The sequence below is a fragment of the Venustampulla echinocandica genome (assembly GCF_003357145.1).
Source record: "Venustampulla echinocandica strain BP 5553 chromosome Unknown scaffold_2, whole genome shotgun sequence".
Classification (NCBI taxonomy): Eukaryota; Fungi; Ascomycota; class Leotiomycetes; order Helotiales; family Pleuroascaceae; genus Venustampulla; species Venustampulla echinocandica.
In genome coordinates this window covers 412,374-436,019 of record NW_022474207.1, presented here as the reverse complement: position 1 = coordinate 436,019, position 23,646 = coordinate 412,374, and the positions used below count along the sequence as shown (strand labels likewise).

The following is a 23,646-nucleotide window of genomic DNA, read 5'->3' as shown; positions in this document are numbered from 1 at the left end:
TTCCTCAAGCTATATCCTCACCATGTGTGAACTCCCCGCAAGGGTCTATTAAAATCACATTTCCAGCTTCTAAGGTTCGTATCTCCGATGACCAAGCTTCTTAGTAGACTTTCTATCCTCATACTATCTGCTACGTCGCAACTGCCACCATCAAAACCAACAACACTATATCCTCAACTCGAATTCCTCGAAGACCTTCCGCACCACTCTTTGCCGTTCCAGACGCAGTGCTTGCTGCAGAAGTGGTCGAAGTCCCCGAGTCAATGCCCTGGGCAGCAGCCATGTTGTTCTCCGCTAGAGTCGCCGTAGGGTTGATGCTTATGTTGTTGCGAGTGATAGTTGCGGTCGGATCGCTGGTCATGCTGTTGGCAGTACCCGCTGCTGTGCTGATACTGACCGTGACGCTTACGTACGTCACGGTGACGACTCCAGATCCGGTCCCACAGCCATTCAACCACTGCCTCACTCCCAACGAGTTCGGAACAATGGTCAAATAATCTGCCCTGCCTGTACCCTCTAAATCCGCAAACCTCACAAGAGACCCAACCACCCCAACACCGGTAGCAATCTCTCCCTGGGGCGTCCAGATCCAATTTCCATCACTCCCCACCCCGCCATTCCTCCACATCTTCGTTGCCCCGGTCGTTTTATCTACCCAGAGATAGTCCGCCTTCCTATCGCCATCAATATCAGCCAGCCGAATATCCTCCCTAACAGCACCAACTCCCGTGGCAATCTTGCCCTTTGAAGTCCATATCCATTTTCCATCCTTGCCCATGCCGCCATTCAACCAGAGATATGCCGCCCCATTGGCATCAAGCCAAACATAGTCGTCTTTTCCATCACCATCCATGTCTGCGAAGAAGACACCAGCGCCCATTCCGACTCCAGATGCAATGATACCCATCGATGTCCACTTATAGACACCCGCTGAGTCAAAGCCGCCGCCGTTCTGCCACATGGCGACCGCTCCCGTCGTGGGATCGACAGTGAGGTAGTCATCTAGGCCGTCACCATTGAGGTCCGCGAAACGAATAGTAGAGCGGTCTTTACCGACGCCACTCGCTATCTCTCCGACAGAATTCCACTAAAGTTTGTCAGTAAAAGCACTTGCAGATTGTACAACAAAAAGTCAAAAGGTGTGCGCTCACTTTTATGGAACTTCCGTCAGTGTCCAGGCCTCCATTGAACCATGCTTTTGTCTCCCCCTTGGCATCTAATACCAGGTAATCGGATTTCCCATCACCGTTGATATCAGCAAAGAGGAGCTCTAACGCACCTCCACCTCCCACTCCTCCTGCTACAAGTCCCCTCGAGATCCATTGCACAGGTCCGGGGCAAGTGGTACGACTCGATATTGTGCTGACAGCTCGAGGTGGAGAGATCCAGTCATTCAAAGAAGCTTGTTGAATGGCATCGTACCATGCGGTAGCCATCTTGATATAGCCTTCATCGTTCGGATGTAGCCCATCTGCGAGGTCACCGGTCCTGACAGCCTTGGACATGTCGACAAGAAGCACTTTCTTTTTGGCATTCGCCCTCACTGTGACAATCCCTTCAACAGCAGCATTGAAATTTTCAATATTTGTTTCCGTGCTCTTAGTCGCTGAAGGGATTAATCGAGCAACAAGTACGACTGCATCGGGAACCGCGATTACAAGCTCATCGATCAGGCTACCGAGGCGATCAGATGCCGTATTTGGATCTGTGGGTATTTTCATATCATTTGTTCCAGCCATAAGTAATATTACATTCGGCAACTGTTTCAAGCTGAGATATGCGAATTGGGCAATCTGGCTGATCACAGCTCCGCTGTGTCCTTCATTTGAATTGTTCGCCATCGACCCCGAGTGCTGGGACCCAACGTATTGAACATTGTTTCCTGACAGCATATTCTGGAGAGCAAGACGATATCCATTTCCATCGGAACTTCCGACGCCGTAGGTAATTGAATCGCCTAGAGGCAAGATTCTGAGGTTGACTCCATTGCTAATTGTAGCCGCATGTAAGACTGGAAGGTGGTGAGTATGAGGATTTGAAGCGAGGAGGGGACCGTTACCCCAAGGTGAGGCAAAGATACTCAAAAAGAGGGAGAACTTCATCTTCACCAATTTTCGAAACCATCAGTCTTTCATTCTTTGCTTTGAAGGGCCTTATCTTCTTTATGGGCAAATTTCGCGAATCCCGCACACAGCCTTGATTGCGCCTCCATACTGCACGTTTGGCTTCCGTACTCCGAAAATGATATGCTTCAAAGTGAAATTGTGTGCTGTAAGTTGCTTTTATGTAGGTGCGTAGTGACAGGGTGTGCGGGAAGACGCGAACGATAGGTGCCAAGTGTTGAGCTGAAGTCGAGATATGAGGCTCTCGGGGCCAAAATTATTATTCGCTGCTGGTAAGTGGTGCGATTTGGTGAATTCCCATCCTTGTTGCATGCAAGCCTGCTCAGCACAATCCTCCTGATGCTCCGTTCTGAGCTTCTGCACCACGCTTGCTGCAGCCTGCTGCTGGGTCATGTCATGAGCATGGATCTGTGAGTGGTGGGAAGCAGTGAAAGCGTTCGTGGGTGGTTGGGTGTTACAGATCAATGGTGCGCCGAAAGAAGCAATATGAAAATCAAAATACTGCATATAATGTTCATTCAAATACTATTCTTTTATGTACTTTATGCCTTGGTTTGCCTCCTTATAATATTATTATTATGCCTCCCAATATATTATAAGATGAAGACGATATATTGCTGTTGATCCTTCTCTCAAGGGGCCTATTTACTTCAGATTCAGCGACGTTATCGGCGCCAGCGAAGAGGCAGGAATAGAAGAGTCTGTCGAGCCGACAGGGCGTTCTGCCCTGTCGATGTGAGGCGCCACGGTTGCGGGTTGGCTTGTACGGATGCGAGGCAGAGCGAGCCGTTAAGAAGGATAGCATTTGTAGTGCTCGAGCAGGAAATATTGCTTCGTCTTCAGAAGCAAGGTGGAATGCCCGATCTCTGGTCGCTTGCTTAAGTTCGTGAGCCAGGAGCGTTGTCCCAACGCAGAACTCCGGCTGGGGCAACCTTCCTGTGACTCTCGGAATCCCAGATTTCTAGGAGTGCTAGGTAACCCACCCCAGATGTAAATCGGTCCTGACTGAGATATCCTAGCTTGAATTCTCATCTGGGACTTTCTACCTGGCCTCCAGACTGTCTCAGGATTCTTTGAGTTACAGGAGGAAATCCGCCGTAGGACATAAGTTATAGGACAGTACATGTAGGCACACCTCCTACGACAGAAACTGTCCTAGGTGGCTATTTGACTTGGATGGTCTGTCCCGGATGGCCCAGACAAATGGCACAGGACAGATTCTCCGTTAGGACTGCTCACCTAGCACGCTTAGCATACCAGGACCTTTCCAGGCTATAAGACAATTGTTCTAAGCCTTAGATTAGAAAAGTTCACTAGCTAAACGCCCAAACCACTAACCGCCCACTTATACCCCTGTCAGAATACTAACACCTTGGGTTTTTTCAAAGTGCCTAGAAAATTCGAAAATTTCACAGACTATGAAGAATACTTTGAATAATGCGGATATGGCGTTAGTTTCTCTAAATTGTGGTGTTGCTATAGTCAAATCGGAGTTTGAGCGGTTGAGTGGTGTGCGCGTTCAATAGAGTGCAAATTACAATAAAGTAGATATTGCAACGAAATAAAACCTATAATGGAGTATAGGTTACGCTAAAATTAGCAGGGCGATGGCTCAAACTCGGCGAGCTTCCAAAGGCTGGTAGATTTCTTAAATAATAGATATTACTAGTTCTCTTGAAGTTTATTAGTTAATAGCTAAATATATAATATATAGTATTAGTAAATACTAGAACTAGATACTAAAGCATCGAAAAGGAGGAGGTCAGTAGTAGTACATACATACTTATTATCTAGCTACTAGCTAGTCGGTCAAAGTCAAGTAACTTAAAAGTAAGGAACTCTAATAAGTAGCTTCAAGTTAATAGTATATTAAAGGTGGTATATATAAGGATTCGGCCTGTTATACTTTTAATAATATTTTCTTTAAAATACTTAAGTTATAGTAAATATTTATATATATATATATATATAAGTTTAAGTAAATTTATTATTAGAGATATTACCCCCCAGGAACGTATTTTATATATTTGTATTTCTATAAATATAGAAGTATACGATTATTATTCAATAAGGAGTTAGGTTGTTGCACGTCGCGCTGGAGCACTTTGACCGGGAGCACTTTCACATGGGTATTGTAACATTGACTTTGAGCTACATTTAAATTAAGTTCATCCTACTCGTCAACTCTTCGGTTCACACAACGCCAAATGCTGGCCCTAACTCCATTAGTACAGAGCACCGGTTTTGTTGCACCTCGCAGTTTAAACCCGTCGGACTGGTTATGGCTGACTTATATATAAGCCGGCTCTAAACAAGTTCTAAATTGATTAGAAAGCGAACCCGCAACATTTCGGTACCTTTCGGAATGCCATCATAATGCTACATACAATATGTATATCACAATTGTTAGCCACAGATCTCGAGGCGTTAATTAATATTTTAAAATGGGTTATTACGATACATTACGGGTATCCTTTACTTGAATTGCGACGCTGCTCTATTACATGCTTATGCGTATGGTTAACGCTGAAACCCGAATTTTGGGAAACAGCAATTCAGGTCATATTGTTGTAGTCCGCCTTGGATTGCATTATCATCAGACTAAAAGTACATAACTCGTGCAAAAAAGCCCAGTCCATGAAGCGTGTCAACTCCCTAAAATGTTCCAATCCTTGGTAGCCTTCGCCGTCCACTGGCAAGTGATGACCTACAGAGGTTCAAACCTTGAGTTGTTGTTGTGCCCACTCACATTATCCTTCGCTTTGCTATCAGTTATCGTTACACTGACTGTCTTCCGTATTTCACCTCTTCCCATGCTTCCACCTTCCCCCAAAACTGCTTTTCCCGAGTCATCATCTTCCAAGGGCTCGTTCTTGCTCCAGATAGATGTGTTTCCTTGTACAGGCAGCTCAATATCTGTGGCACTTTGTAGTTCAAACCCATTTCCCTGTCCTCTGTAAGATTTTTGCGCGCTCATGCCTGATGCATAAACATTTGTATGGTTTCCTGAACGGTGTGTCCCCGACATGGAGGCCATGAGGCCTGGCATAAGCTGGCGGATTAACGGGCGGATGGCAGTGACCGAACTGCAAAATAATGCAACGTTGATTTCAATAGAGGTCCATGTCGTGATGCTGGAGGCATTCCCTATATATTTAGAATGATAAATCAGCAAATGTATAGGACACGCTCGAAAATATTTAACTTACACGACAAGTCTGACGATAGATTGAATGAGAGGCTTTGTTGAAGGCGAACACCCGTTGAGATTATAACTAATATACCGAGACAGACAACGACGAGGAGGGAGATCTTTTGCCTCCAAGGCATTTTTAAGGGCACTGTTTAGCTGTTAGGGCGAGGAAGCAAAGATGGAGGCCATAGATCACGAAGTTGTTACTCACGGATGCGAGGTATTACAAAAATCATCAATCCTAGATCTCCAGCAATATTGATGGCCGCAGTAAGAATTGCACTCAAGCTATTCCCAAGGCACTTTGCCGTGGGATCGAGGTTCCAAGCGCCGGCAATAGGTGTACACTGGAAGCAGACTACGAACAGAATCACGATGCCACCTGCGCAAATAAGGCCAGTAATGATGTAATTCCAGATTCTAGAGAAGCGATCTGGAAAAATTCGGAGGTAAAATACCCCAATGCCGGCTTTAACTGTAGTAATTGAAAGGACATAGAGAACCCGGGTTGCGTAGGCTAGTTGGAGTGTATGAATAGCGTCTTCCATACTTTGCAGGAAGGCATGGCGCCCTACACCGTACTTTATGAAAAGCAGGTTAGCGACAGCAAGGCCAAGGCCAAAAATCTAACGAGGTGTTAATAGATTCCATAAAAAAGTTGATAGGATGGCAGACCCATGATACAAAAATCAAGGAATCATCCAACCCCCAATTCTTTGTGATAACCCCTCTTGTATAGAACCTGGTGAGCACAAAAACGGTGCCAATCACGTATGGGGTAACTGTGCCAGCAACGATAGAAGACACTCGCGACTCTGGGGCAAGAATAGCTAGTGTAGGATCCTTATCAAGGTGTCAACATAACATAATCAATATAAGGCAATCACAGATAGTATGAGGATAATTCAGAGCAGGAGCAAAAAGCGTATGCAATCAAGGGATGTACAATGTAGGCAGACATAAACCTACATCGGTGAGTTGTGGGGTCAACACCCCCATTCTGAAGTATTTGTTCCGTTTTTGCTGGGGAAAAGTGGTACTCAATGACCAAGCAGATATGTAAGGTAGATGTAAGCTAGGGGTTCATGGCAGCGTTAATATGTGCAGCTAGGAATCTCGCACTCTGGCTAGTTGCTGCGAATTGGGTGGTGGGTTGGTGAGGGAGGAGAAAGGAGGGAGAAAGGAAGGAGTGCTGAAGCCAGAGGGCTTCAAGCTTCTCTTCCATTCGACATGCAAAGCTACGGCTTCTGCTACGATGCCTGCAGCAGTGTTAAAAGAGGTTGCTCAGCACGGAGACCAAGATAATGTTTCAAACGAGTGTGGTGTATTGGCGGACAATATGGAAAGGTGCAGAACGACGGATATAATTGGATGGATAGATTTTCAAGACATTGGGGGTCGCGTCCCGATTCTGAATAGCTCAGGTCTGAGAGCAAAAGGCTTTGCCATCTCCCATCTCCCATCTCCCAAGTCCCTAGACCTGCTACTACAGGAACGTAACGAGTTTTCGGGAGCCACATCTAATGGGCTTCCTAAAGATGAGTATTTTCACCTTAGTTGCAGCGAGCATTAAAAGATAGAAAGGGCTACTGTACCTAGGCAGTCCATCTAAGCCTTCTTCATAGTCGTATAGTCGTATCAGTGCACGAGCATGCTGCTGCCAGAACTGATTCGATTCACACCGAGACATAGAGCGTGGACGACCGACTTCGTAATACGGAGTAATAGGACGAGAGAATCCTTCAGCTTCCCTACTTGGCACAAGTAACGTCTAGGTTCAGAGTATCCGTGCAACAATTTAATACCCCGTGGGTTGGACGGGGCTCGTACCGGATAGCAGCTCCCTACGAGCCCCCAGGTCGGTGTGTCGGCGGTCGGTGGATTTAAGTTGGGTAAACCATTAAGTCAAAGCGTAGTTGGTACAGTATGACCGCTGGAATGGCCCCTAACAAGGACTAAACAGGATCTGGCTATAGGCCATACAAGCTTTGCACCTACTCTGTAAACGCACACAGTGGCTGGCCAGCCCCCTAGATTTAAACATAGGCGCGCGCCTAGGCGAACCCTAACATAGTAGTAGTCCTACTAGTACTTCGTACTTCGTACTGTAAAATAATTCGGGCAAGTTAGGAAAATCGGCTGGTATGCTATTGGTAGGTAGAGAAGAAAAGCTGGGGATCGGGGTGGGTGATGGAGGCCAGCGTAGTCGAGAGGAACGATGATGAGGTTGAAGTAGGACAGGATTGCTAGATATAAGAACGTCTGGAACTGGCCAGCGAGTTGCAACGGATGCGGCAGCTGAAATCTGAGATGCTCGACATCTAAGGTTCCGAAATCCCGGAGACCGAACAGTCGGTACCTATAGGTATAATACACCTATTTCACATTGCATACATACCTAATATAAACATTTCGCAAGTATTTATCTCACGAACCACTATTCAGTCTCTCCAACTCTTTCTTCTTCATAGCATCCATATTCTTTACCCTCTCAGGAATCCACTCCCTCCGCTCCTTTGAAATCTTCCAGCCCTTTAATCCCTCGGGCTTGCCCAAATCCCTCAGCGTTTTCTGCTCCACGAGACTATAATGACTAGGATCCTCACGGTCAAAGCAAAATGGTTCCTTCAACGAGACAGGCGGATTCGTGATAATGCGCAGGTTGCGTAGCTCATTCTTCGATGCCGAGTGCAACATGAGAGGGTGCAGAAAAAATACGTCTCCGATTTGGCCGGTGGCCTCGACAATACTCGAGCCGCGGACTTTTGACTTATCAGCAGCAAGAGATTGCCAGAAATCGCGGCCTTCGTAGCTATCATGTGTAGGGTCGTCTACCGACCGCATCCAAGGTGTTACGCCTTCGGGATGCTCGTACTACGGCGTGTGTTAAAAAGATGCAGATTGGGAAGAGTGATAAGGAATAGAGGGTATATATACCAAGTGCTGTGCGATATATTTAATGCCATCACATGCGAGAGCCGTTCCGCCTCCTCTTGGCTCAATGTCGCTCCAAAGTGGTATAACTAATAATCCTTGCTCCTGACTATCCACTATGAGACTGTCAGTTTATATTCGACTCCTTGAATGAGGGGTCGTAGAAGGGTAGAAGTCTGAGTACTCGAAGCCATTTCCCACCATGTCCAGCTTGGGTGACAGCACGAGGCATGTTATAAAGCAATAATGATAACGAAGGTGTTTTAACAGCCAAACCAATTACATCAAAGGAGCCTCATAGAAATCCCCAAAGATGGCAATTCATGTGCTCATATTGGGATATTAAGGGGACCACCAAAACCCCGTTAATAGCGCCTTCAACACAGAAAAGGGGGGTAGGGAAGACCAATATTCTCGTTGACGAGAGGGAAAAAGGTGGGTGCAAGACTAGAAATTGAATTCAAAACCTTTAACCACTTACAAAAATGCACAAAAAAATCCCCATCATTATGCCAGTTATCCAGCTCCCTCAACTCCTCTCCTCTATCCTTGCCACTCTCCCGCTTCGCCGCATCGGCTGCATACTCCTCCTTCCCGAAATTAACAATGAATCCATCGCTCCAACTCCTCCACATGCCGTCGGCGATACGCTCATCTCCGCCAAGCAACTGACACATTGCACTCCATGCCTTGGGTGCGAACTCCTCAACCGGTATGTGGTTATGCCATGGCATATTAATGCGTTCTCCACCGGTCCAGGTGGATTTGTCAGTCGGGGACATGCTGAGACGAGGCCATAGGTTTTTGCTGAAGGTAGCGGCTTCTTCTCGAGTAAAGCAGGCGGGCACTTTTATATAGCCATGCTCGAGGAAGTGAGCCTTCTGTTCCTCTGAGAGCACCCAGTCTGAAGGAGCTTCTGATGCGAGACTGCCCATTTTGGATTCGCGATTGGTAAAATATGGGGTAGATTTTAATATGGAATAAGTGATATAGTGTCAAAGAATATGGGGGGGGGGAGTGAAATAACAAACAGGGGAAAATAAATGACACAAGCGTGGGTACCGATGGATGATTTATATACTCGTTGTTTTACTGTAAAATCCCACTCTTTGAGTTTCGTGGGGCTACTGACTTCGGAAACACGATCGTACCCTTCCGCATAGTGGCACTCGAACGGCGTGCGGCTCGTCTGTTACCATTGGCATTCCAATAGTTTGTCGTGTGAGTTGTGAGGGGTTCCGGAGATTCTGAACACCGCACGATCTCCGCCGGCTAAATTCAAAACCCCTCACACGTGATGTCCAAATACAAGTCAGCCAGTACCTAACACAGGACTGTAGTATCGAGAAAACTCACAAGGAACTATAAAGCCGTGAGACTCGGTATCAATCTCGTAAGTTAGCGTTAGTAGGGTTGGGGGCTCAAATAGGACTTGATAGAAAGTTGATAGGCGAGCTGGGCGGGAGAGACCTCAAACTGTAGTTACAGGAGTTGGTGGTCTCTCTGGGCTATTGATTGACGCTGAATTGTTTTCGCATGTATTGGCTACATCTAACATAATTCCCATTGACTGCACTATGCCTTACTCCTAGAGTTCTATATTCTGCCTTGTGAGATTTTGCTTTGCATTATACTAGTCGCCTGACTTCAAACTGCATGGCAATGAAGTCAGAAGGATAAAGACAGTCGATCAGGGTGGCAAACGGCAAGAGATCGGCTCTCCGGTGTGATCGAGACATGCCTTACTTGGTGTCTGGGATATAGAAGAAATGCGACCAGCGTAGTGCATACAATAGAAGCGGAAACTTTTGGGGGGGCATGCCACATTGACATTACTACCACAGTAAACGATAAGCACATCAAAACAATTGGTAGTGGAGCATATGGCACAATACAGGCTTGATATATGCAGCACTACCATGCCATCCAAAACGGTCAGAAACTGCACTACTCGCCATCAGATCTTCGGGCTACTTCAGATTTGAGTCGAGTGCGGGTACTGTGCGGTGGCAAGCAAGATTTAACATTAGAACTGTCAAATGCGGGAATATAGCGGACCACGAAATAGACGATTCAGGCTGCGAAGTAATTCTTCTATTCGCCATCGCAGAATATTATATTCAGGGGTTCAATCGACACTAGCCATAATACCATTGCCAAGGATTCCACACTGTGAGCAACCCGACGGCGTATGTATAAGCGCTTCAAAAATGGTCTTTGATACCTTCCCAGATCAGCTCTTGCTTGTTAGATGGTGCTTCGACCTTTAGCAAGCGTCAAATCAGACCTAGATGGCATCACTCTTATCTGCGCCATCTTGTGGCCGGTCCCATGTGCGAATATGTCCTGCGATTTGTTTAGTTCTGGATATGTAAAAAGGCAAACAGACGAACCAGTTTTGCAGCTCGTAATTATTGATTCCTGCGTAAAGGCTAGCCAATATAGTGGGTCTGGGTCGATAACTTTTGACTATTGAGTATTAGCATGATCCACTGTCAGGAGGAGGTATAAGGGTTCAGGAAAGTACCATGACAGGTGGTAACATCGCAGTAGTAGCTCTAGGCTCAACAGGATGTTCGATTGTACTTTCTTCATCCCGGTCGACAGAAACTACAGAGTTCGGCCTGACTCTGCTGCCTGTGGTGGTCTGTGTTTCGGCTCTTTGCAGTGGATTATTTGCGATCCGTGATAATATACTGCCCCGTTGTCTCACAGAAGACTGTTTGCTTGTCAATGGTACTCTGCCTGGAGACATCGAGATACTTAAATGGCTTACAGCTTTGGGACGATGTAGCATGCCCACGTTGAAATCCCACAAGAGAAGCCTACAATCTTCCCCTACACTGCCAAAACGGTAATTCCGGTCGTCACAGCGCCATGGATCGAAGCAGACAGCTGTCACCCAAGACTGGTGGCCTTGACATCGAGCAACGATCGTGCTTTCAGCTACGGACCAGATGGAGACGAGATCATCTTGTCCCCCTGTAAGCACGTATTTTCCATCCGGCGACCAACAGACACAGATAAACCCGCCGTAATAGCTCGAGTAGATGTCCAAGAGCCTAATTTTGTTAGATCAGTGATCTCCCTCTTTTAGAATACCACATACCGTTCTTTCAGGTAGTCAATAATCCGTAGAGTACCGTCTTCGGATACAACGGCAATATGTCTGTTGTCAGGGGAAAATGCAAAGGCATTTATCCGTTGATTCGATAGCTTCCAGAATGAGACAGGATTGAATTTCTGGTTCTTAGAATCCACCGACTTGCCAATATGGAGTTTTGCTGAGTGGTTAGCATGTCCGCTGCTTCGTTCCGAGGCGTCATTGGCATTCTGACTGTGTTCTTCTGGCAGGTAGGCTGCATCATCCTTCTCTTTGTCATAAACTACCAAAGAGCCATCCATATGTGCTGCGAGAAAGAGGTTTTCTGAGCCGGGAATCCACCGGATCTCAGAGACAGGCGTTGTATTAATAATTCCCTAGGCAGCCAGTTTAGTTCAACACCTTGAAACTGTTTGAAAGCCACATACGTTTTTGTTCAGCCGTGTGTACTTCTGGGAGATGGGCTCAAACCATATGATCTCACCCGTAGAGAAACCCATGATGAGATCTATATGGCTGTGGCTCTTGGTGACTTGATTAACGTCGTGACAGAGGCAATGTCCTTTGGTAAACAGAATCTTTGTGAAATGATCCACCTGTAATATGTGTCAATACCAGGTATAATATATACCACGTGGTGAATACCTTTTGAGGTGACGATAAGTCTAGCCATTGGAAGGCGCGGTTGATGTTTGCAAAAGCAAAATAGCCATCTGACGGACGGTCTTGCAGTCTCTTGCTTAGGTTTTCGTGTACAATACACCGTGAAATGAACGAAGAATTGCTCTTTGCGATATTGTTCTTTGGCTTGCGTCGCTTACCGGCATCTTTCCCACTTGGTGAAAGCAGTTGGTTCCCTTTGCCGAATGCTGGCGCTGAGCCGATTGACACTGGTCCTCTACCACTCCCCGTCATAGATATACTGCCTCCATCGCTGCTCGGGGGTACCAAGTCACCAGATGGCCGACCCTCGCTGGGGTGCTCCTGTATACTAGTCCGGAACCCCGTAGTGCCACTTCTGTTCACCTCATCTGTATACAAAGGTAGTGGTGGTGCACCTCTAGAGCTCAATGATAACAATGAGAGCTTGGTTCCAGAGGTGGCTGGCTGGGGAGTTGTTCCAAGAGGGTTCGGATTGATAATAGGAGCTTCCGATGGATGCGGAGGGGGTGTTGAAAGATGTAGGTCATCCTTTAGAATGTATGTTCCTACAGGTATTCAGCATTCGATCTTTAACGCGACAATGCGCCGACACGCCGCTCTGTACCTTCACCAACAACCAGCTGATATTCTGGCCCCGTAGGATGCGACAAATTGTTGTTTGTCTCGATCATGGGTGTCACTTGGCCATTCGCAACAGCAAGGCTGTATGCGGCTTGGGAAGGATATCTCGGAGGTGGTGGTAAGACGCTGTTACAATTGTATTTCCGCATTAGCAATCCGCAGCTGAATGGCTGGAGTTTGAGAGGAGACTCACAACATGGTGTTATTGGGGCGGGCTGCCAAATGCAGACCCAGCGGACAGTCAAGCGGTGAGATATAAACCGATGGTGGGCGAAGGATACAATATGGTGAAGGTGCTCGCTGTTAGGTTGGGAACAGCTTCTCTCTCCAGCGCCGAGGAGGGTCCTAGCTATATGTACAGCCTGCAAGGTACACTACAATGTACAAACAATATATGTCGACCGTGCCAATGTGTGGGGTAGTTGAGATGCCTGTCGAGGTCGAGTTGGGGTCTCTTGGGTATAGTTGGCGCTAGAAATACATAACAGGGACAGAGACCGCCGTTCGTTTGTAATAATAGACTGAAACTGGAGCGTTGCGGAGAGGGGAATCGTTACGGGTCATCAAAGATACTACGTACAGGGCGGTATGTACATGTACATGTATGTGGCGATGGATATGGATATGGACATAGATTTGCAACCCGAGCAGAACGCGGAGGATGCGGATGGGATGCCGTTGTAATCGAGCTGCCCCATGTGGGGAGACGCCGTGCACTGTTCAGCACAGTACTGTAGATACAGGCCCTGTGCTGGGGGCTTTTAGCCTGGAGAGCCGACAGCTTTGAACTCCCCGAGCTCCCTCCCCCTGTTGCACCACACATGCCGACGTAACAGTTACAGACCTGGGAATACGAAGTTTAGGTTAGGTCCTATACAACTGTTGAGGCTTAGTCGCTAGATCTTGATAGCAGTCTTAACTCTTGTTGCGTCTACGGCATCAACCGCAGCAGTGAGCCCATACAGCAGTCGAATCCTACAGCGCAGCACACCTTCCAGCTCATTGCGAATGGATTCTTAACAGCCGCGTGGTGCAAGGCTGAAACGGAGCAGAGCAGCCATGGCTACAGGTACCATTTTGATGCTTTCCCGTCCCCTCGTGGCGATGGCGTTGCTAACACATATGTATTCCAGTCCGTATATGCGTCTGCGGAGATGAGGGCACCGGAAAATCCAGCTTGATCACTTCGCTGGTAAAGGACGTCTTCGTAACCAACAAAATCCAATCAGTCCTGCCTCAAATCACTATACCACCGAGCATTGGGACCCCAGAAAATGTCACGACCACGATTGTCGATACCTCTGCCCTCCCCCAGGAGCGGAATACCTTGCGGAAGGAGTTACGGAAGTCGAATGTCATACTACTGGTATACTCGGACCACTACAGTTATGAGCGGGTTGCATTGTTCTGGATGCCCTACTTCCGCTCCCTTGGAGTCAACGTACCCGTTGTGTTATGCGCGAATAAGTCGGATTTGACTACGACGGGGAACACGACGCAGGTGATGGAGGATGAGATGATGCCCGTCATGGCGGAATTTAAGGAGATAGATTCCTGCATTCGGACGAGCGCCCGGGAACATCACAATGTTAACGAGGTTTTCTTCCTCTGCCAGAAGGCGGTTACACATCCAATCGCTCCTCTTTTTGATTCTAAGGAAGGGAATCTAAAGCCGGCAGCTGTAGCTGCTTTGAAACGCATATTCTACCTCTCAGACAAGGACCAGGACGGATATTTGAATGATCAAGAGATGCATGCATTTCAAGAAAAATGCTTCGAGAAACAATTATCCGACGAGGATCTCGAAAACATCAAGCTTTCAATAAGTAAAGCTTTCCCAATGTCAGATCTGGAAAGAGGTATTGACCAGAACGGCTTCATTCATCTCAATAAGATGTTTGCGGAGAAGGGCAGGCATGAGACCATCTGGATCATTCTGCGGACACATCATTACACGGATAGTCTGAGCTTGAAAGATAGCTTCCTCCATCCTAAGTTCGAGATTCCAGAATTTGCCTCTGCTGAACTCAGCCCTGCTGGGTACAGGTTCTTTGTCGACCTCTTCTTGCTGTTTGACAAAGATAACGATGGAGGTCTAAACGACTCGGAACTTGATGCTCTTTTTGCGCCTACTCCCAGTCTACCACCTTTCTGGGTAGAAACCTCATTCCCTTCCTCCACAGTTCATAATGAAGCTGGATATATTACCCTGCAAGGTTGGCTTGCGCAGTGGTCAATGACTACCTTTGTCTCACCGACCACTACTCTAGCCTATCTGGCTTATCTTGGCTTTGAGCCTTCAAGCCCCCGAGCATCGACGACATCGGCTCTTAAAACCACCAAGCCTCGCAAACGGCGACGGCGCCTTGGCCGTGTAGAGCGGAACGTAGTTCTCTGCTATGTTTTGGGAGCTCCATCCTCCGGGAAATCATCTCTTCTAGACGCATTCCTCAACCGACCTTTTGACTCACTCTATCGTCCAACAATTAAGCCTCGCACTGCTGTAAATAGTGTTGAACTACAAGGCGGCAAGCAATGCTACTTAATCTTGGAGGAGCTTGGTGAACTCGAGCCCGCCATTCTTGAGAATCGCGCAAAACTAGATGCATGCGATTTAATATGCTACACTTACGACTCCTCCGATCCCGACTCCTTTTCCCACATTGTGTCGTTACGAGAGAAGTATCCTCACCTCGATGATCTCCCAGCTATATATACCGCCTTGAAAGCGGATCAGGATAAGACGACGCAGAGGTCAGAAATGCAACCGGATCAGTACACCATGAGTCTAAATATGAATGCACCACTACATGTTAGTGTTACATGGAACAGCATCAGCGAGCTTTTCGTGGCGCTAGCAGAGGCGGCCACCAACCCAAGCCTGGCATTCCCAAAGAGCGAGGAAGAAGCTCCAGATCGGACGGGGATGTATATTGCCCTCGGGGCGACAGTGTGTGCAGCGGTTGCTGCGTTGATGATATATAAGAGAACGGCGAATGCGGGGTGATTATATAGAAGAAACTTGGTGTTAATCCTAGCTGATTTGAGGCGATGTATATATAAATATTTAATTAATGATACCCAATGCCCCTCTCTTCTCTGGTATACTTCAGCCATCTTCGGCGTACCTACGTCCTCCTTTATGCCACAAGTCCGACAATAGTGCGCAGTGAGGGTTTGGTCTGTGTTCTTTAAGCGGTAACTAAATAGTACATATAGTAGGAGCAGGAACCATTGTTTACAGAAAGCAGGGGAAGACACTAGACAGCTTATATGGATTCCTGAATTACACTTTACGGAATGAAAGGTATATAATACTACGCCATAATACATGCTTATAGCTCTATTCTTTTTCCACTTTCATGAGCAAGGATCGAGTTCTGGTGCGGTTATCAGGGTGTCTCTTCCTGCTTCAACAGTCCTGTACTTTAAGTATTAATCGTGTAATTCCTTGCAGCCAAAATGGCTATACGGCAAAGTAGTCAATTCCTGGTTATGAACCGCGTAGTTATAAATCCCATATTCGCATCATCCTGCTCTGCTTGAAACAATCCGTAGCGCCTTTGCTATGCTATAATATGTAACCCGGTATAATACAATTTCCGCTCTTTGCAATCTCTTTAGAACCCCCAAAATACGAATTTCAGGCATGGACGTGGGTACTCAGACAAATAGCCCCCAGATGAACCAGAGAACCAGGATCGATCCGATAATAATACCCGCCAACTTGAATATGGCCACTTTATTCCCGCTTGCTGCCATACGGCCGAGCCGTCCTGCTGAGCCCTTCAGGCTCGTGCTCATCGAGGAAAACGTTTCGGACTAGAGACAGGGAGAGTCAGCATGCGGCACGAAATAATATCTCTCTTGTGGAATCCCAACGACGCTTGCTCATCCACCATCCACCATCCGGGCTCCTCTATTGCGCACTGGAGCGAGCTACAAAGAGCATAGAAAGTATATGGTGACCAAACTAGTGACGAAGGGGCCGCCACAGCAAACGTACAGTGTTATCGATGACATCCTGCGACCTCGCATTATCATATATATCCACCGTCACGCCTCTCAAGGCGGACACCTTCGCCGAGAGTTCCGACAGCCGCGAGTTATTCTGGCGTTCACGTTCGTAGGCGTCCGACATGGCGATCTCGCTGCTCTTTCCTCACCGACTGACCTCGGTGTACGTCTGTGTATGCGTGGACTGGAGAGCAGGATCAGCTGCTAGGTGACGTATAGACGAGGCTGAGTTTGTGGGAGACTGATTTCAATCGAAGGCGAACGAAGAGCGGCCGGACCGAGGGGAATCGGGGTGTTTCTCGGAGATGTTAAGGTAGCTGCGAACGAAGTGCCCCAGCGAAATGGCCCTATCTTTTGATTTCTTTTATTCGTAATTGATCCTGGAGTCGTGCGAAGGCAACGCGGTCTTGTTGTATGGCTCTCGAGTGCTAGAGAAACCTTCACAGAGGAGAATTGTATCGGGAGTCGTAGCCCTGGAGATGAGGCTGGAGGCTGGATGTCCCGTGCGCGGCGTTCGGTCTCAGCCACACCTACTTGCCCGATTGTGGCTTGACGATGCGGAGGCGATAAGGGACCGAAGCGGACGTAATGCTTCCCAAGCCACCAAGACATCATGCCGATCATTCCCCACAGAGTACAGTATTTACACCCAGCGGAACCACCGCCATTACACACTTCACCAGATATCTCGGTCTGAATACCTATCCTGCGCATGTACGCTTGTATCAACATATCAAGGAGTGCCATATACTATATACGACTACTATTACGCCGTGTCGGACCCTCGACGCCCCACTCCTCTCCATATCACAGCGTACAGAAGCCAAGTAATAGCTTCCAGCCCCTCAATCGCATCGCAACAACCAGGCGGCAGAGCAACAGCAGGCAAGATGGGGATCAATAATCCACTCCCCTCGTCTATGGCATGTATGTCTTTCTCGCTCTACTATCTCCTACTGCGGCACCGAACTAACTATACCCGCCGCAGCCGAGTGCAAGAAGTGCAGCAAGATTCTATCATCCTTCGTAGACCCTCGACAAGCCTTCTCGCCGGATAAGGTTATTCCTCCTAATATTCTGGCGAATGCGAAGGTAAGTTCGAACGCCTAGCCATTCCGTCCTAATGCCACGTTCTGAGCAACATGGAAACTAACTTGACGTACAGGGACTCGCGATCCTTACGGTTATCAAGGCAGGCTTTTTGGGCTCGGCACGTTATGGCAACGGTGTTGTTGTCGCCCGTCTCGCAGATGGTACTTGGAGCGCCCCTTCAGCCGTCGGAACCGGTGGCGCAGGCTTTGGTGGACAAATCGGATTTGAGCTCACGGATTTCGTGTTCATCTTGAATGACGCATCAGCAGTACGGACATTTTCACAAGCCGGTTCGCTCACACTAGGAGCCAACGTTTCTATCGCAGCAGGTCCTGTAGGCCGCAATGGCGAGGCTGCAGGAGCTGCAAGTTTGAAGGGTGTGGCTGGGATTTTCAGCTATTCGAAGACGAAGGGTTTGTTTGCCGGGGTCAGTCTTGAGGGAAGTGCAATTATTGAGCGGAGAGATGCGAATGAGAAGCTGTATGGGCAACGATATACAGCGTCCCAACTTCTGTCGGGAGCGGTACGCCCACCACCTGCCGCACAACCTCTCATGGCCATTTTGAACTCGAGAATCTTTGCCGGCATTCCGGCAAATGCAGATGCCACATACAACGATAGCCCGGTTTACGACGATAGACATGACGATGTTGTTTGGGAAGGCCGGAGGGGCAGTGCATATGGCGAGGGCGTTGGTAGAGACCGCACAGGAAATACGAATAGTAGAGGCTCCGACGACTACACATATAGCGACAAGCCTAAACGTGCAGCGACCTGGACTGATGATATTTACGACCGGCCTCCAGGTGGCGCATCACGGAGCAGCACATTTGATGCCGGGCGTGCGCGATCAGGGAGTGGGTTCAATGACGACTATACCTACTCAGATTCCCCTACGAGCCCAACGGGGCGTAAAGTTGGGCCAGGAAGACCTGCGGCGCCGAAACCGATGTTTAAGAGCAAGAGTGAAATGAAGGAGGATGAGGCGGTAGCGCTCTTCACGTTTGATGCAGACCAACCTGGGGACTTGGCCTTCAAGAAAGGTGAGTATATCACGGTAACGAAGAAGACCGATAGTACCAATGACTGGTGGTAAGCTTCCTGTTCTTTCTTTTGTAGCCAAAATAACTAACGATTTGCTCCAGGACGGGTAGGATCGGAGGCCGGACTGGCATATTCCCGAGCAATTACGTCGAGATGAGGAAATAGACCCATCAATTCGACATGTTACATATCGATATATCAGGATCGAATTCTGATGTCTCCACCCTTCTTTCCACTCCTCTCCGCTCTACTACGACTCCAGTCGATCTCCCGCCCTCTGCGATCTATATATTCCTCTAGCTGTCGAATCGACCGCTCCTCTTCCGCCAACTCCTTTGTATTTTTTTCACAGCGTACGGCGCAGTAGCAATACAATTTGAATATACAATAGAGAACTTGTCCTTCCCGTTCTCCTGTTTTGCAATTCACAAAAATGATAAAGACCGGGCTTGGTGTATGTGGTGGAGCAGCCTTGTTTCTCGGGCGTTCGAACACTCTGCGGTACGATGTTGATATTTATCCCATGCGGGAGGGGCTTCTGAGACTCACGGGAGTTCTCAATCATAGTCTAGTACGTGTATTTGAATTACAGCGAATAGTCTGGATGCTCTAGCTTCTAGTTTTGTCCCGTGATTTGGTATGAATTAAAATGGTATATTTGGTTGATAAAAGTCCACTTCCCGGTGTACGCGAATTATCCTTTCTAATTCCGCAGGCCTTGGGTAAATGGAGGGTAGAGTTTAGCATAGGAAGAAGCGCCTTAATAGCTCGCAATGCAAGCTTCGGTTTCTGAATCAGTCAAACTGTTGATGTTTTGCCTCCATAAAATGCCTCGTTATACTTCTTCAAATTGTCTGGGAAGCTCGAACCCTATACAAATACTTCGTAGCGGCACTAGAACATGGAAATATATATTTAACTATAAAAAAGCATCTCGAGATCAAATTAACAATACACGTGATGATGAGTGGGCCTATTTAAGTAAAGCGCCAATTAATTCCCGAGAACCCTTTCTCAGCATCAACCGTCAAGACTGCAAAAATACCTCCGAGCGCAATAATGCCTGCAACAACATAAAGCTACTTAATAAAACCGGGTCTTTTGATCATACATTGCGCATCTCGCAATTCGCGCTACGACTCGCGCTATCTCATACAGACAGACACCCAGAGGGTGTCATTTGCCCTACGGAGAACTCTTACCGACTGCTGATTCATGAAAGCTCAAATTTTCTTCGACGCAAAACTACCCTAACGCCTTGCCCCTGAAAAATGTGCTTTGTCAACCCACAATTAGGCAACACTGTCACCGAGTAATGAAACAGTGGGATAGTCAGGTTTCTTAGGGATCCCTTAGCCGATTATCTACTTGGACCTATCTTGATATCCGGACCCGGATCACCGCATTCGCCAACCCAAACCCGATATGTTTCCTATGGTTTTTGGGTGGTGGGGGGTTTTGTAAGGAGAAGCCTGTACAGAGCCCATACATACATGTAGTTCAAGGGTATGGAGGCTGCCTCTGATTCCAAGACCGACAAGACTGCCAATTCCTTCTAGTTCCCATCTATTAGAGGAGCTACAGTCAGGTACGATGGGGGCTTTCCCGGCCGCTTCTTAGTCGGCCCACTGGTGTACATGTAATGGTCCCTGAATATGTCCCGGGCTATGACCTAAGTGGGTTGATACAGGCTTCCCGGCACCGGCACCCTAGACCAGCAGCTTCAAAGAACAAATTTGGCGTTGATTTTTTCGAGAATTGCATCTAAGTTTGAGTGGGTCTGGACTATGCAAATCAGCACAGACTAGCTAGTAGAAGGGTTCCTGCCAGTGCATCTTAGCTTCGTAGCGGTGTAGTAGGCACCAGGAAATTCATTGAAAAAGTGGTACATCCTCCTGTAGATGTAAAAAAAAAATATCATTGAAGTATTCCCTAATCCGCCCCTTTTGTTGACCTCTTTAATCCGGAAAGCATTGTCGCAGCTTCATAGTCCTTATTCGTTTCTGGAGACCATTTTCATTGCACTTCACCCTCCACACGGACAGCCACGGAGAACTAGAGTGCTTGTTATATCGGCATTTCGAGTTTTAAATAGGAGCCCGTTGGCGAACTTGGTAACCATGATTTCTTTCTTCGTTAATACTTGAGCTTAGTAATTGGTTTTAACTGTCCAAAATATACTTGCAAGATAGAGAGAAAAGCCAGACACTGGATTATTCCTTTTTTTTTATATGAGTGTATGGCCTGGGTTGCCTCCGCTAGAATTTATGGGTCCATCTAGTTTTTGGATTATAGGTCGGCTTTGCACCTTACCGCCTGCAGCTCTCTCTGAACTTTACAACACATTTCTGCCGTGTACCTGTTTTTATCTTTCTGTTTAGGCCATTTTCGGAATGTCTGCCTTGCATTAGTTAGAAGTTCATTGAATCGGTTTATTGCCATTGGAGAGACTGTTCTGATCTATTAGCAGAGCCACGACCTTGCAAATCTTATACCTTCCTTTGTGTCGAAGCACAAGACAGTCGGACTGCAAGGTGCAAACTTAGTGTTGGACGCATCTTTACACCTCCAGCCGAGCAACAGTGAATCTTATATTGATTCTAAAAAACCATCCAACATCGATATCCACTACGTCACCTTAAGACGCGCTTTCCTCCAGGTCAATTTCGATCTCGCCTTCTCCTTGCTACGACACCAACACGACAATTCTCTCTCTAACCTTTAACGCTTTACCAAGGTTGTTTTTGCAATCAGTTTGGCATACTACTTTGCCATACTATACTCTCTACCGTTTATCCTCCTTCACCACCCTTACCACTACTTCGTCAACTATGTTCGCCCGCTCCATCCTTCGCGGTGCCCGCACCGTCAGCACCGTAGGCAGATCGACCAGATTTGCACGCCCGTTCGCATCGAACACCGGTTCGGTCACTGATACACGACCACGTGAAGCCGGTCTCGTCTCGAAGAGCGAAGTTCCAGCTGTCTCCTATGCCGATGGTGAGGTTCAGCGAACTACCCTGTCCATTGATGAGAAGATCGAAGCTACCGAGGTTGGCGCCGACAAGGTCACACCACTGAGCCGCGAGGTCTATAACAAGATGACCCCCAGCTTGCAAAGGATGTCTATCATGGACAAGGTTGTCATTATTACTGGGTATGTGTTTCTAAGTTCGCTACATCCTTAAGAGATTTCTCGCTAAGATTTTCCCCTTTTCACAGTGGTGCTCGTGGTTTGGGAAACCATATGGCTCGTTCATGTATCGAGGCAGGAGCGAAGGCCATGATCATCTTTGATGCCAATCCGGAGCTGGGTGTTCAGTCTGCCGCCGAGTTGCATGAGGCTACAGGCTCCAAAATCCCCGTTGAGTTCTTTGGTATCGATATTCGCAATGCTACTGCCGTCGAAAATGCGCTCGCTGCAGTAATTCAGAAGCATGGAGTTCCGGATGTGCTGATAAACTCTGCTGGTATTGCTGAGTAAGTCCCCAATTCTTTATCCACCATCATCTTTTCTTTGGGGCAAGACCCATCAAGATGGAAATGGTTCAGGTGGTCCCACTGATTTTCATATTTCTAACTATCTAATAGTTCTAATATCCCTGCTGAAACCTATGACCATGACATGTGGCGTCGCTTGATCGACATCAACTTGAGCGGTTCATTCTTCGTGGCCCAGACCGTTGGAAAGGCTATGATCGCTGCTGGCAAACCGGGCTCTATCATCCTTGTTGCTTCTATGTCGGGCAGCATCGTCAACTACCCCCAAGAACAATCATGCTACAATGCATCAAAGGCTGGTGTGATTCAGCTTGGCAAGTCACTCGCTGCGGAGTGGGCCAAGTATAATATCCGTGTGAACTGCATCTCTCCAGGTATGTTTCTCAAGTGTCTACGGCTTGTTTTAGACATACTAATAGTATCGCTTTCAGGTTACATGGACACCGCTCTCAACAATGTTCCAGCACTTGACGCGCAGAAGGTAATCTGGAAGAGCATGACCCCCCAGGGACGTCTTGGTGCTGTCGATGATCTTAATGGTGTTGCCGTCTTCCTTGCATCAGATGCCTCTGCCTTCATGACTGGTTCCAACCTGATTATCGACGGAGGCTACACGCTCTATTAATGATACTAGGAGCGATGAATCAGAATTACACCAGGGAGGACGCCGCTCCGCCGGTGTACTTCAGCATACCTACTTAGGCTGGGTATTCTGATAGTTGATGAGGTTTTGCATTTTGCCCTGCATTTTCCCTGCTTTTACGTTTCTTTGGTCGGATGGGTGGCGCAACTTTAGAGGGCTGGTTGCATTGTGTGCGTACAAGATGGGCTTGGTTAAATTCTCCACAGTTAGGAAGCTTGCGTGGTTCTTTGATACCCTGGAATGACTCCTCTCCTACAACATAGAGTTCATAATCGATATGGCAAGGAAGAAGTAGACAGTTGAATTGAATCCAGAAAAAAAAGTCTGACTCCTTGACCAGCTGGTGCTCGCTGTTTAGAGATATAAATCATTGGGCGTAAAACGGGTTGAGTTATGAGGCTACATCAAATTTCTTCCTTGGGTGCCACAGCGGAAGGTCTTGCATCATTTATTCATATGTATCTATCAACCGTAGAAGCCACGCAGAATCAAGGCGCTCCAGCTAACCTCTTCTCCCCCTTCGAGATGACAAATACAGCAGCCAGCAGCCAGGAGTTAGAAAACCACAAAGCGAAATCACTGGCGGCGCTGGCTCGCCGAAGAGCGCAGGTGACAACAAGCATATATGCTCGCCGAGGTCCCTATCCGCTACAAATGCTGATTTTTATCAAATGGTATAGCGAACATGCTTGCTTCACAAACAAAGATTTCC

General features: G+C 47.5%; 7 protein-coding genes across 7 annotated transcripts; 3 read left to right on the top strand and 4 right to left on the bottom strand.

The window, feature by feature from the left end:
- Positions 1-130: 130 nt before the first annotated feature.
- Positions 131-2,516, bottom strand: BP5553_04500 (uncharacterized protein; the record flags this gene model as incomplete). Its single annotated transcript, XM_032013123.1, has 3 exons — positions 131-1,087; positions 1,152-2,011; positions 2,303-2,516. The coding sequence occupies 3 exons, from the start codon at positions 2,514-2,516 to the stop codon at positions 131-133; spliced, it is 2,031 nt and encodes a 676-aa protein (XP_031869723.1).
- Positions 2,517-4,830: 2,314 nt separating this feature from the next.
- Positions 4,831-5,453, bottom strand: BP5553_04499 (uncharacterized protein; the record flags this gene model as incomplete). Its single annotated transcript, XM_032013122.1, has 2 exons — positions 4,831-5,270; positions 5,333-5,453. 2 exons carry the CDS (start codon positions 5,451-5,453, stop codon positions 4,831-4,833), a joined length of 561 nt encoding a protein of 186 aa, XP_031869722.1.
- A 2,290-nt stretch (positions 5,454-7,743) lies between these two features.
- BP5553_04498 (Uncharacterized protein) lies at positions 7,744-9,185 on the bottom strand (the record flags this gene model as incomplete). The annotated part of the gene is made up of 3 exons (XM_032013121.1): positions 7,744-8,190; positions 8,254-8,366; positions 8,732-9,185. The coding sequence occupies 3 exons, from the start codon at positions 9,183-9,185 to the stop codon at positions 7,744-7,746; spliced, it is 1,014 nt and encodes a 337-aa protein (XP_031869721.1).
- A 1,352-nt stretch (positions 9,186-10,537) lies between these two features.
- Positions 10,538-12,835, bottom strand: BP5553_04497 (WD40 repeat-like protein; the record flags this gene model as incomplete). Its single annotated transcript, XM_032013120.1, has 9 exons — positions 10,538-10,596; positions 10,644-10,719; positions 10,778-10,969; positions 11,027-11,312; positions 11,360-11,730; positions 11,782-11,949; positions 11,999-12,561; positions 12,621-12,763; positions 12,831-12,835. The coding sequence occupies 9 exons, from the start codon at positions 12,833-12,835 to the stop codon at positions 10,538-10,540; spliced, it is 1,863 nt and encodes a 620-aa protein (XP_031869720.1).
- An 861-nt stretch (positions 12,836-13,696) lies between these two features.
- Positions 13,697-15,644, top strand: BP5553_04496 (Mitochondrial Rho GTPase; the record flags this gene model as incomplete). The annotated part of the gene is made up of 2 exons (XM_032013119.1): positions 13,697-13,706; positions 13,771-15,644. The coding sequence occupies 2 exons, from the start codon at positions 13,697-13,699 to the stop codon at positions 15,642-15,644; spliced, it is 1,884 nt and encodes a 627-aa protein (XP_031869719.1).
- A 1,900-nt stretch (positions 15,645-17,544) lies between these two features.
- On the top strand, positions 17,545-18,955 carry BP5553_04495 (SH3-domain-containing protein; the record flags this gene model as incomplete). The annotated part of the gene is made up of 4 exons (XM_032013118.1): positions 17,545-17,581; positions 17,643-17,746; positions 17,820-18,838; positions 18,892-18,955. 4 exons carry the CDS (start codon positions 17,545-17,547, stop codon positions 18,953-18,955), a joined length of 1,224 nt encoding a protein of 407 aa, XP_031869718.1.
- A 2,666-nt stretch (positions 18,956-21,621) lies between these two features.
- On the top strand, positions 21,622-22,916 carry BP5553_04494 (putative D-arabinitol 2-dehydrogenase; the record flags this gene model as incomplete). Its single annotated transcript, XM_032013117.1, has 4 exons — positions 21,622-21,947; positions 22,013-22,270; positions 22,382-22,665; positions 22,723-22,916. 4 exons carry the CDS (start codon positions 21,622-21,624, stop codon positions 22,914-22,916), a joined length of 1,062 nt encoding a protein of 353 aa, XP_031869717.1.
- Between the last annotated feature and the right edge of the window lie 730 nt (positions 22,917-23,646).